This window comes from Opisthocomus hoazin, chromosome 11 (assembly GCF_030867145.1).
Source record: "Opisthocomus hoazin isolate bOpiHoa1 chromosome 11, bOpiHoa1.hap1, whole genome shotgun sequence".
Taxonomy (NCBI): Eukaryota; Metazoa; Chordata; class Aves; order Opisthocomiformes; family Opisthocomidae; genus Opisthocomus; species Opisthocomus hoazin.
Genome location: NC_134424.1, coordinates 19497340 through 19509741, shown reverse-complemented (window position 1 = coordinate 19509741; position 12402 = coordinate 19497340). Strand labels below are relative to the sequence as shown.

The 12402-nt window shown below is 47.1% G+C and overlaps 1 protein-coding gene across 2 annotated transcripts in view; it reads left to right on the top strand.

The window, feature by feature from the left end:
- The first annotated feature begins 5683 nt into the window (after positions 1–5683).
- DCAF1 (DDB1 and CUL4 associated factor 1) overlaps positions 5684–12402 on the top strand; it is a 53331-nt gene continuing 46612 nt past the window's right edge. For both annotated transcript variants that reach the window (XM_075432624.1, XM_075432625.1), the window contains exons 1-2: positions 5684–5785; positions 11011–11128. In XM_075432624.1, coding sequence (XP_075288739.1) covers positions 11019–11128 — 110 coding nt within the window. In that variant the 5' untranslated portion in view covers positions 5684–5785; positions 11011–11018. The remainder of the gene's footprint in view (positions 5786–11010; positions 11129–12402) is intronic.

Genomic DNA, 12402 nt, shown 5'->3' with positions numbered 1-12402 from the left:
CTTAAAAAAGTGAAAAAAAACCCCAAACCCCTCCTTCTTCTTAAAAAGGATAGTTGTCTTAAAACCATACTTTTTCCTGGTTTTGTTTAGTCTTTTTTTTTTAAAGCTGCTGTTGTTACTAGTAATCCCTAGGATCCTTGTTGCTGGAAAACATTAGGAGGAATTTGTTTATATTCCCAGTGTGTGTCTCGCAGGCGTTTCACAGCATGCTGTGTGTAATCTTTTTTTGCTTCCTCCTGTATGAAGAGTTTTCTCTGCTCAATGAGTGGCTGTTTCCTATAGTAACAAAACAGATAAAAAAGGAAAACCCTCGTTAAACAACAAAAAGTAGCTAGGGATTTTGTGTAATGCCTGAAATGAACTTCTGACTCATTCCCACTTAGAGAAATGAGTTTAGTCAGAAAACCATGTCTTATTGCCACGATTCCGCTTTCTGTGTGCTTACTATCCCCTACTTTTTTTCATGTTCTGCCTTGTATATTCCGTGTACTTGATTTGTGTATGCACTTCCACTCTCCCAAAGGCTCTTCCCCTATTGTGGGATGACGGCTGCATCCTCCTGGGCAACACACAGCCCATACATCACAGGATGCATCAATAACCCCACTTTACAGTGATTTGGGAGAGAAGAAAGTTATGAATATCTGCTTGAGGCTGCTAGATGACTGTGAGAAACTGAGCGTAAAACTCTGAGCAATACTCTGCCCAGTGCAGCATGTGTGGTCAGGATTCAGGTGTCCTGCTACTGCAAAGCATGAACCTCTACTTCACACAATAGTGATCACTTTGGATTATTTAACTTTCCTGTTGACTTCTAGCTTGGAAACACAGACGTGCTGTCATTGAGATGCTCAGTTAGGCAGAGTTATGTGCTCTTGGCATTAGGCTGAGTGTCTGAATGGAGGCTTTGGCACTAGACTGTTTGGAAAAAAGCTGTTTGCCGGCTCGTGTTCTCAGTATCTGAGCTGATGAACTACGTTCTGCTACATTTCTGTGCTCCTAGATATAAATCTGGCTTCTCTCTCCAGTCTGGGCTAAATTCTCAGCCGAACTGCTGCCCAGGGGGAGCTGGCTGGTGAACCTGTGTCTGCACTGCTGAATTCTTGCAAACACTTGGAGAGCCTGAGGTGCATTGTCTGCCTGATGGCAAGTGCTGCAGACCCTGTGAGTGTCCAGAAGAGTTAGCGTAGTTGGCTGTGATACAGCCTTTGATGCTGTCAAGAGTGAACGGCTTCTGCTGAGCTACAGTAGCAGAACAGCACACAACATTAGCTCGGCCTCTGCCAAAGCATAGGTCTCTCCCTAGCCCCTCCTACAAATACCTTTGCTGGTTTTAGCTTGTGCTTCGGTGTTAGGTCCAGCCCAGAGAAAAATCTGCCTCAGAAACCATGCTGTCACTCTTCTTCTATCACTCTTTTCTCTCCCTGCAAATAACCACCCTTACACTCCTTTTGCAGTGGTAGTATCAGCCTGCTCCACTGTCCCTCACTCCATCTCCATCCGGGAAGCACAGAAGTTTTGTCTGCTGCAAGAAACTTCTCTGCACTTTGCTTGGCCTTTTCTGCTGGAAAGAAAACCCAAATGCTCTCTCCTGACACAGGAGCAGGCTTAGCTCTCAGTAAAGCTGGTACCTGCATTCCCTGGGGCAACGTCCACCTCTGTTGCGCTCTGTGCATTGACGCTTCACACTCCATTCACGAGTGGGTCTCCCCCACCTTACCCACTGTCACTCAGAACTAGCAAAGGAGAACAGGCAGAATTTGACTTAATGAGCAAATTTTGACTGCACATTTATATTTTATTTCTCCACTCAGTTGTTGGGTTTTTGTGTTCTATGTGTGTGCTCACAAATGGCTCTTTCTAAGCACATCAGCCCCAGATTATTGCTTATTAACTTGCGCTTTGGGCTATTTTGCGCTCTCTCCTTGCCTCCCAAGGGGATGCTGGTGTGATGTGATAGTCTGGGTGTGCCACCTAGTGATTGCACTATTCCCTTGTCACACATCATTTATTATGGGCACTGAGTGCACATATTTTGGCCCCATTTGCCCTGGATTGCAGGTAACCTGTGGTAATGCCTGCAGCCCCTTCACCGTGCTCAGTATGTCCAGGCAGGGAGGATCCCACTGCACTGTTTACTCCAACTTTCCATCCCTTTCCTCCCATCTTTCAACTGTAGTATCTGCCTTCTCTAAGAGGTAGGCAAGAAATGGGACGAGACCACTTGCTGATGTGCTGGCTGCCAGCTTGCATGTCACCCATGGCCAGAATCTAATCCGTCAAGTGAGCTTTTCTCACAGCATGCGAAAATTCAGCATTATATATATGGCAAGCAAGTGCTGATGGGGAGTCTAGACAAAGGTTAAAGCCCCTGCAGCATGAGGGACATAATTGCAAATATTAGCTGATACGGTACTGCATTGGGCCTCATAAAACAACTTCTGCACTATCCGGGCAGATCAAGGCTGGAAGAGCGATAGATGGTACCAAGGCTGGAGCTGAGGGCTTCCTGGGAGAGCTTTATGTCTGTTGCTTGCTCCCCAGGTGCCCATCGGCACTGCAGGAGACTGGCAGGATGGCGGGGAGGAAAGCACTCCGCAGAGGAGCACATCGCAGCCAAACCGATGTGCAAGCAGACTGACCTCCACTGCACTCCTGGAAGCATCTTTGGTTCCCAGGTGCAGCTCCCCAGACGTCCGACCTCCCGCCTGGCTTCTGCAGTCCCCCGGGGCATGGGAGTTGTAGAGAAACACACTTCCGTTTACAAGCATCTTAGCAAGGCAGCCTCAGACCCTCCCAAAGGTTCAGTTCCTGGCATTGTATGCTTCCCTAGATCCTGCCAGGGAATCCAAATGGGTGCTGTGTGTAATTGCAGCAGCAGCGTGGTACACACCAGTGCTGAGAAGGGACTGAACTCTATTACTGAACTTCCTGCTCACCTGCTATGAGTCACACAGCAAGTTACGCTGCAGAGGTTGGTAGCTGCTAAGTCATAACTGCTGCCTCAGCTGCCCTACAGCAGACTCCCAGTTGCAAGTAGAAACACGGTGATGAGCAAACTGACTCGCTGGAGGTCAAGGTAAGCAATTCACTCCTGAAAGCCGAAAGGGTTCTTGCTCTCCTTGTAGGGCAGCCACAGTGAGGAGTCTTTCTGAATGTTGCAAGCTCCCTGATCACAACCCTGTTTCTGATTCTCAGAGCAAAGGCCGGCTCAGGCAGGAAGGTGAAGCTGCTGCCTGGAGCCTGGGTCTGGGGCTCTCTGCCTTTGTCGGCAGCTGTGAGCTGGTGAGGCATCCCAGCTGCATATATCCACTCTTCGCTGTACTCAAGGCACCCTCTGCAAACACAGCTTGTGTCTACCTGGGCTCTCCTACCAGTGCCGTTCCTCCTCCAATTCTACAATTAGTTGTCCTTAAGTCTAGAAGCTTACTAGAGCCTGGTGAAGTGGTTTTATCCTCTGCTTATAAATTGCTGATCTTACCACAGTATTGTGAGGTGATCTGGGATATGACAGCGATGGAGAGAAGTGGTTATTTTGTTCATGGGAGTTCAAGCTTTGATTTAGCCTTAAGTCACTGTTACTTTCAGTTGACCATGGTGTGCGAGTATGTTGTCTTCTTGGCTGCGGACCCCATGGAGGTGAACATGCAGAGGTAACCTTCCGCTCCTTGCACACCACTGGCCTCTCTCTCTGCCACCTCTCAGCCAGAAGATCCCGCAGTACAAGGGGTGCAAACTTACTGCTGGCCTCTTGTTTTTATTGCTCTGAAATCCACTGCGATGTGGTGGTTTTGTGTTTTTTTTTTCATTTGCACTATTAAAGCCAAGTGTTGGTGCGAGGGAGGGGGCTAACTCACTACACCCAGTGCTCAGGGGGGTTACTGCTGCAGTCATTATCCTGCTGTTAATCGAGATTTCACTGTCAAATATCGTAAGTGTGGTAGCAGAATCTGTACCTGTCCAAAAACTGATTGGGGCAGGGGTTTATACAGTCACAGTGCAAGAAAGGGGGTTAGCATGGACACTGAGGGGGGGGAATCATCTCAGCTGGGCGTGGTGCCAGTGCTTATGAAGCTTTTCCCTGAGAGGGAGGACCCTGCTTCCTCTTATTTACTCTTATTTATTCTTTTAAGAGAAAAGCTTTTGCCAGTACCTGGGGAATTACTAGAGGACTGCAGTGCAAGCTGGGGTTTTATTGCTTTTAAAGAGAAGCCAGATTAAAGGAGAGTTCATACTGTCTTGGCCATGAAAAGTGAGCCGGTAGGACTCTCCTCTGCCCTGTGGGGAACAAGGGTGTTAGACTGAGCCCTTCCCAAATGTCTCCTGAGGCCTGGAAATGCAGGAGCTGGAGGCCCAAGCACTTCAGGCAGCTTGTGTAGGAGGCTGGGGCAGAGCTGCTGAGGGGTAGCTGCAAGCTGTCCTGTTCCGACAATGTACCAGGCTCCCGCAGTTATGCAGCAGGCTCCAAGCCTCCTTACCTGCTCAGGTGAGCCTGGGGACTGAACCCTACTTTCGCTGAGAATTGATCCTATCTCCAGTGCACCACAGATGGGGCGGGAACTGGGAACTTTTGTCTTGCTCTTAGCCCTTTGAACTTAAGTGTTGGAGGTGCTAACCTCTGCAGCCTCCCCCTGAACAGCTCTGCCAGGTGCCTTGCAGGGGGAGCAGACGGTGCAGCTATGGATATATAATAATGGAAAATAATGCTGCAGGCAGGTCCGATACCTTTGATCCTCCAACCAGCCATGGGTGTATGGGTGAGGCGTGTACCCTTCCAGGCCTTCCTCTCCCTCAGAAATAGCAACCTTGCTGAGAGTGTCTAGATTTCCATGGGTCACTTAATATGCCAGGGGGAAGAGACAGTGCAGAACAGCAGTTTATTACCACTGTAAAAGCATACAGTGCTCCACAGAGAGCTGGGCTTCTTCCACCGTGGAGACACAGACAGGGAAAAAAATCCCAGAATGGAAGACTTTGCATGCAGAAAGCAAACAGGGATGTGTCTACGCAATGCTGAAGGGTTTCTCTGTGTACGGACTCTCTGTCATTGCAGGCAGCTTCTCCTGCGGGGTGTTAGAGGACAGGACTGGGGAGAGGACGGCGCTGGCAGCAGGGAGGAAGGGTGGGTATGTGGGCAGAGGAGCTGGCCCGAGAGGCCCTGGGGAGCCTCAGAAACGACCCAGACCAGCCTCTGGTTCCTGCTGTCGGGCATGGCCCAGGGCTGAGGTGGGCGTTCAGTGCCGCTGTGGGGTTCTACTCGCACCGCCAAAAATGGTCCCCATTTAACTGGGAAGAAATGGGAAGATGTTCCTGTCTCACAGGTGAGAAAAGGAAAAACCGCCCTGGCGCGGGAGCGAAGGCAGGCGTTCTCGTCTTCGAGCTGCCCTCGCACGAAAGCACCCCGCTGTCCGCCGGGAAGCCCCGCTGAGCAGGTGAACAACGCGCAAGCGAGCGCTCAGCCGCGGTGTGCTGGGCTGGGCTGGAGCAGGTCAATGGCGGCGCCAGCCTTGAACTACAACTCCCAGCGTCCCCCGCGGCGCCACTCCGGGAAGGCGCATGCGCAGATTGCTCACCCCGCGCGAACTCCGTTTCCCGGGAGGCCGAGCGCGAGGCCCTGGCCTTTTCCTCGCCCTCCTTCAACACCGCCTCGCGCACTGTGACGTAGCCCCCAGCGTGGTGACGCGCAAAGTGTGTGCCCGCCATAGCAATCGCGGCCGCCGCGGGGTGTGCGGGGCCGAGCGCAGGGGCCGGAGCAGCGGCGGCGACCCAGCGAGGCATCGGGCAGGTACAGGGCGCCGGGCGGGGGCCGCGCCGCGCCGCCGCCGCGCTTGGGCCGGGCCGGTTGGCAGCCGCGGCCTCCGCGCCGGGCGGGGGTCGCCTGGGGCCCAGAGGGAGCCGCCGACGGACAGGGGCGGGTTGGCCTGCGCGCCTGCCCCCGCTCTAGGGGGTCTCCTCCAAAAAGCCCCCCCCCCGGGCGAGGGGCGGCGGGGGCCCGGCGGGGCGCTGCGCCTCGTTCCCCCCCGCGGCCTGTCAGCCTCCCGGCGGGGGGGGGCGGGCCTGCGCCGCGCCGGCCCCGCCTGCCCCGGTGCTCCGCCGGCCCCCCCTCCCCCTGCGCCAGGGCTCTCCTTCCTCCTGCGCCGGGGCCTGCTCCGGGGGGTGGTGGTGGTGCCCCCCGCCGCCTTGGGCGACCTTTAACCCTCGGTTCGAACGGGCAGCGCCGACGGTTTCTGCCGTTGGGTGCCGGCGAACGGCCCACTCCCTCGCGGCGAGCGCCTGCGCTCCCGTTGCGCTGCCAGTCCGGGCCCAGAGGAGCTGTCAGGAGCCGGCCCGGCCGGGTGAGGAGGGCCTGGTTTCGGAGCGGAGCACCGGGTGTTCGCCTGCCCTGGCGGGCAGCTGCAGTCTGTTCCCGGGCTCTGTGCCTGTCCTGGCAGGTCAGCGCGTAGTTCCAGGTTGGTAAAAGCAGAAATTCCAGGCAGCCAAACAACTTCGTGCTTTTCCCTGGCCTTAAAAATATTCTAGCTGTACAAAAAATATGACATTTTAAACAAATATTTGAAGCGATGTTAGGAATATCTTTGTAGTAGCAGCCGAATTTGAGTTCTGTTAGGGGTTGAAGTGGGAAGTTGAACAAACGAGGACTTCCCTCAGAGCTTCACTCACGTATGATACCGAAGCGTGATTTTATTCTCCGTAGGTTGTGAAGATTCTGTTCATTTGTGGCATACTTTCTGCCACAAGTGAGCTTCAGGGTTGATGATTTGTTATGCTTCAGCATTGACTTCAGCATGGTTGTTTCGGACTCAACAGGTTTATGCAAATAGCTGTCTGGTATCTCATCCAGTTAAAGAATAATTGTGATGAGAGGGAGATTTTTTTTTTTTTTAAAGTAAGGATTTTCTTGTGTTAAATTATCAACGTGGAAGAACATACAAATATACTGCCCCGCTTGCTATGTGTTTAACTCTATTCCAACTTATGAGTTCTTAATTTTCCCTTATGGTGTTATATTATTATGTTAGACTTTTAATCTGCATTGTGTCCTCAGCCATACTTAGAATCATGCTTAGGAGCAATGTGAAACTTGATTATTTAAGCTAGGTCAGTGTGTAGTTCTTAGAATTCGAGTTGGCTCTAAACATGTAGATGTGGAAATCCTCTTGTAATTTTTGTCCACATATGAATTTACATGTGCAATCTTTCTAAAAGTTGGTTAAAATTGATTTTGTGTTTCCTAAGGTACGATTTTTTTTTTTGCTTTGTGGCTGTTTCATTTTCCATTTGAATTGCTAAGGTGTGGATTTTGTGCTTGTTTCCCAAGTAAACAAATTATTGATTTTCAGATTTTGCGAATAGGTTTATTTTCACCTAAGAAGTTTCATACTTTAAAATGCATGTTTGCATTGAAGTCAGTGCGTTTGGAACTTCATAATCCTTTCCATGAACACAACACAAAATCAATGAGTGAGTGACCTGTAGTAGTGTTGCAGTCGGTGGGACGCTCATGTATGTGGAGGAATGACAGGGTGAAGCTGAACTGCTTGAACTGTACCGTGTGCTTATGGAGGTTTGCAGTTAGGGTCAGGAGGACTTGTATTTCTTCCCTCTTCAGAGGCGTCTGACTAAGGTGACTCAAGCACTAAGGTGTCTGAGATTTAAAAAACGTGAGTAGTTTAGGTATCTGTGTCTGAGAACTTCTTTGGGTTTCCCTTTTCTGTCTAATTTTTACATCTAAGTTCAGAAGAGTAAAATGCTCACAAAATCCTTGCTATGATATTGGAATACTAAGTAGTATTTAATATTAAAGCAACACTGTGTGTACCACTGTGCTGAAACTTTCATGTGTGAATTTTCAGTGGGAGTATTCAGTGAGTGATAGTTCAGGTTGTAAATATTTGTCTTTCAGAGTCAAATCCTTTGAGTAAGTGCTTTATGTTTTGTATATATCAGTTCTATTAATGCCAAATATGATATTTTGACAATAGTGGTGTTTGGGAAAAAATATTCCATTCCTTAGGTTGTTGGATACTGTAAATGAAATCTGTAGTAGCCATGATTTTCAAAACTTGCTTAAAAAAAAACCCCAAACACCCCTATGGCTTTAAATCCACAATGAGACAGCCGCTCCCTGCTCTGCTAGTTCCTGGAGAGCATTTAAAGTTGAATTTGTTGACCAGCTTGTCCAAGGGAAACCGTGAAAGTCAGAGTTGCTCTCACAGGCCTTCCTCTCCAGCAGGGTGGGTATTTTTCTGACAGTTACTTGGTTCATACCGTTTATGGTCTCGTCCTTTCTGCAGGGTTCTTCACTTTGATTTAAGATGGAGTTCTTTAAAAAAGCAAGTGTGTCAGGAATTGCTTTGGTTCTTGTATTTAAAAAGTCATTCACCTGTCATGATATTCTGTCCATATAAATTTTACTGCTAACATGCATTAATACGAGAACTGTGGCAGTAGATGCTTCTGAGGTGGTTTTTGTTGCCACTGCTCTTTGCGGTGCCATCTAGAATAGCCACATTTATTCGAATAGGTTGGGAGGGATAAACCTTTGGAATAGATGAGATATCTTGGTGAGAGGTTTACTTTCGTTGCTGTGTACCTATAGAAAGGGTGGCATTTTTGTGTTTTAACTTTATTTTGGGAAAATAGTTGTGTGTCAGCACCAGTGATTTAGACCCAGAATGTACCTTCAGTGGGGTAATACTCCAGATCTTAGGGACAGCTGGTATTCTTCTGTTTTCACTTCGTTCTGGTATAGCGCTGAGTGTCCCAGGGGGCAATGTGAGCAGTTGCTGTGGTCTTCCTGACTGGAACTTTGTTGACCTGTTGCAGATATTGCTGGACTTTTCTTACTTTCTAGCTGGGATAATTAAGAGTTGTTAGGGGAAGTAAACTATTCTTTAGATTGCAGGAGGGCCTGTACAGGCCTTACACAAGCTCTGGGCTCACAAGGCACTTTTTTCTGTGTCCCTTGGGTACAGAGGGAAGGTGGAGATGTCTGAAATGGTTGAATGCAGATACCGTTACAGCACTTGCGTCCTGAGGCTCAGAGTAGATTTCTCTGAATGTTTATCTGTGATATTTAAAAGCTCAGAAGTGCTGCTGGCAAGTGTTGTTCAGTTAATGAAAAAGGGAATGGAGCTTTATGAGCTTGGTGTAGTTTTCCTTTCTAAAGGTGTTTCGGGGGGGGTGTGTATAATCTCATAATGTTCTGTTGCCTATGTTTAGGTAGTGTTTTTTCCCAAGCGATTTATGGATTTGCATCAAATTTCCCAGTCTAGTTCTGTGATGAATGAGTAGTGAATGCTCCAGATAAAATCATAATTACTTGTAATTTAGAAAACATAATCTTTCTTTATGCTTAGGTAGGTTTTTTTGTTAGCCTATGTTCGCTTCATGTAGTACTTATTGAAATGGTGTTCTTCAGACTGAGTCTCTTGTAGTTGCAGGTTTGTTTTTTCATAGTCTTCGGGTGGTGATTTTTGTGCAGTTTTAGCCAGGTGATCTTCACTTCTTGTCTCCCATTTAACTAACCAGTCACAATACATTAAATTCAAAAGCACCTATGAGACAGGAGGTAGAGCTGTAGGGTTGTTCATCCATTCCCTGAGTAAGAAAAGATTTTAAGCAAATTAGAGGTATCCAGGATTCAGTTAAACATGGCAATGTTTTTCAGAATGAACTTGGGCTATAAATGCTTGTGTAATCTATGTTGATCTGCGGCTGCCTTTACAGTCTGTCATTTGACTGATTCCTGAATATACATTTCAGGAGTTGATGTCACTGTCTTAAACATATCTGTGTTTAACATTGTTTTTGAAAGGTCTTTCTCTGAGTCAGTTACGACAATGGATGTTTAATCTCGTAGCAGATGGATGTTGGCTGTGTTATGGCTAATGAAATGCTGGAAATTTTTGTGCATTTTTGGACGTGAAGGAATTTCTTTTGCTTTGTTTTCTGCCCCCCATTTCCAAGACAAGGTCAATGTATAAATTAGGATTGGATGTCCCTTCCTCCAGAAGTTACAAGTCTTCACAGCAATCACAGTCTGTCAGTTTGGAAATGAAGGAGATGGCAGTGTTTTGAGACAGATTGTGTTCTAGTTTGGTCTGTTAATATTTCTAGTAGATTGTTATCAGACGGACGAAAATTGACACCTGGCAATTTGGAGGCTTAAACAGAATCCAGTGTGGTAGTTCCCTTTGTTAAATGGTACCTTAACAAGTCACTTGGTGCTGTAGGGGGACCTCACTTTTTAGGATGGGAAGATCGATCTTCTGTCAGCTGCTGTCTTGCAAGTAAAGGCTGATCAACCTGAAGCAGTTGCTCCAGTGCTCCCTCCTGTGATCGTTCTTCCCTCTCACTAGAGCCACTGACTGGTCTTGGAAACCTTGAACAAGTAGTGACGCGCCAACCTGCTCTGTTTCCCAGCTACCGTCCCAGTGCTCCTTCCACTGCCCACAGCTGCTCAGTGCTGCTGCCTTCTGCCTCCTTGGCAGGGTGAAGCTGGTACGATTCTTGGCACTTTCACTGCTGTCTGGAGGGTGTTAAACTAGAATAATGACACTGAGCATAATCTTGCTTTGTTGTTTCTTGAGTAAATCCCTGAGCAACAGCAAAGGAATAACTCGGGTCTGCCCACGGGACTGAGGTAGGGTTTTGAAAAGCTTCAGTACCGGACACACTTGTGGTTAGGTGTCCATGCTCCCCATCATGGTCAGGGTTGGCATCCGCCAGTTAAGACTTGCGTTCAAAGTGTGCGCATGTTCCCTATCGTTCAGGCAAAGGGCCAGAAAGAAACTTCCAACTTTGAAAGTGAAGTTCAGCAGTATTCTGTCACTTAATAGTCTCTTTCTCGTTCTTTGGTGCTGAGTATTTACTTGCCTCTTGCAAACGACTGGTGATACTTGATTTGAGTTATTTCAGTGAAGACAGCAAAACTGTATGGGATTTCTTGCTCAATTTTCTTGCCTTTCTTTTTCTTCTTTTTTTTTTTCCTTGTTACCTCTGCCTTAGGCTAAGCCATGACTTCAGGATCTGGGCATGTGGACTCCAAGGCTGAGCTCACTACTTTGCTTGAGCAATGGGAGAAAGAACATGGCAGTGGGCAAGACATGGTCCCTATTCTCACCAGGTAAGATCTACTAAATAGATTTCTAAATCTGAATATCTGAAATTACTTGGCAGCAGCTTTTACCATGTTTTTACTTGAGGTTTTTACATACCTGATTACCTGTTGGTAATTAATTTTCTTGGTCTGGAAGTTGAACCAGAAGTGTGGTATTTAAATACATGCAATTTTTAGTAAAAAATTTGTGTTGTAAAGATCTTAAGCAGACTGTCTCTGAAACATGAATGTAATTCTCAGAAATAATAGATATCAGAGGAATCACTAAATAGTTGAAATAACTTTAGTATCTTCACATGGAGCTTGTAAAACATTGATCAAGATCAAAAGCTGTGAGGATGTTGTTCCATCAGAGTGGTGGTGTGGGGTTTGTGATTGTAGTCGCATTGGTCAGATTAAATGAAAGAAAGAGGGTGACTCATTGGATGAATCAAGGGGATTATATTGAGAAGATGTTATTGAAGCTCATAAGGCAAGTTTAAAACAAGATTTAAAAACTTGATTAATTTTTTTTAAACTGGGTGTTGAATGACTGGCACTGTATTGTGTGTATGAGGAAAACATTCCCTGGACCAACAGATTGTTTTTAGGAGATGTGTAGGTACTAGTGACACTATTAATTAAAAGACATCTTCTATTACAAGAGAAACATTTGAATTGTCAGTTGCATTTGTGGTTTCCCAAGCCATGCCTGTCTTGGGTAAACTGATGTTACTCTTGCCTTACCAGGACATTCACAGAAATTCCACCCAATGCCTTCTCACACCTCTACTGGCAGACCTGTGGCCTGCCTAGTATCTGCACAAGGACTTGCTGTGCTTATCTGACCCAACATCCCAGAGCAGTGCAGTTCAGAAACCCGGATTGCTCTTAATGTACAAGTCAGCGCACAGATTCTGATCTGGCACTGGGTGGAAATAACAGCAATCTGGTGGAGCTTCTCTGCACAGATCTGTACCATGCCTCACCTTGTGGGCACAACTTTTTTGCTGGTCTTACTATGTTTTAAAAATAGCAGCACAAAAGAAGGAGATGCGAGGGGCAGAAAGCCAATCATAAACACATGAAAATGAGTAGGTCTCTTGAAAATCATGAGGCATGTTTTGATGTATCTTTGTCTATTGTCTGATTTGTGACTTGAAGGAAACATATGCTATTTCAAGGCTTTTTCTTGCAGGCATAAGAGCAGAAATTTACTATATTCTAAGAAATTAAAATAAATTTAAACATGTATTTTCTTGTGTTTATGGCAGTCTGGCACTTCTTGCTCCCCCTCAGCT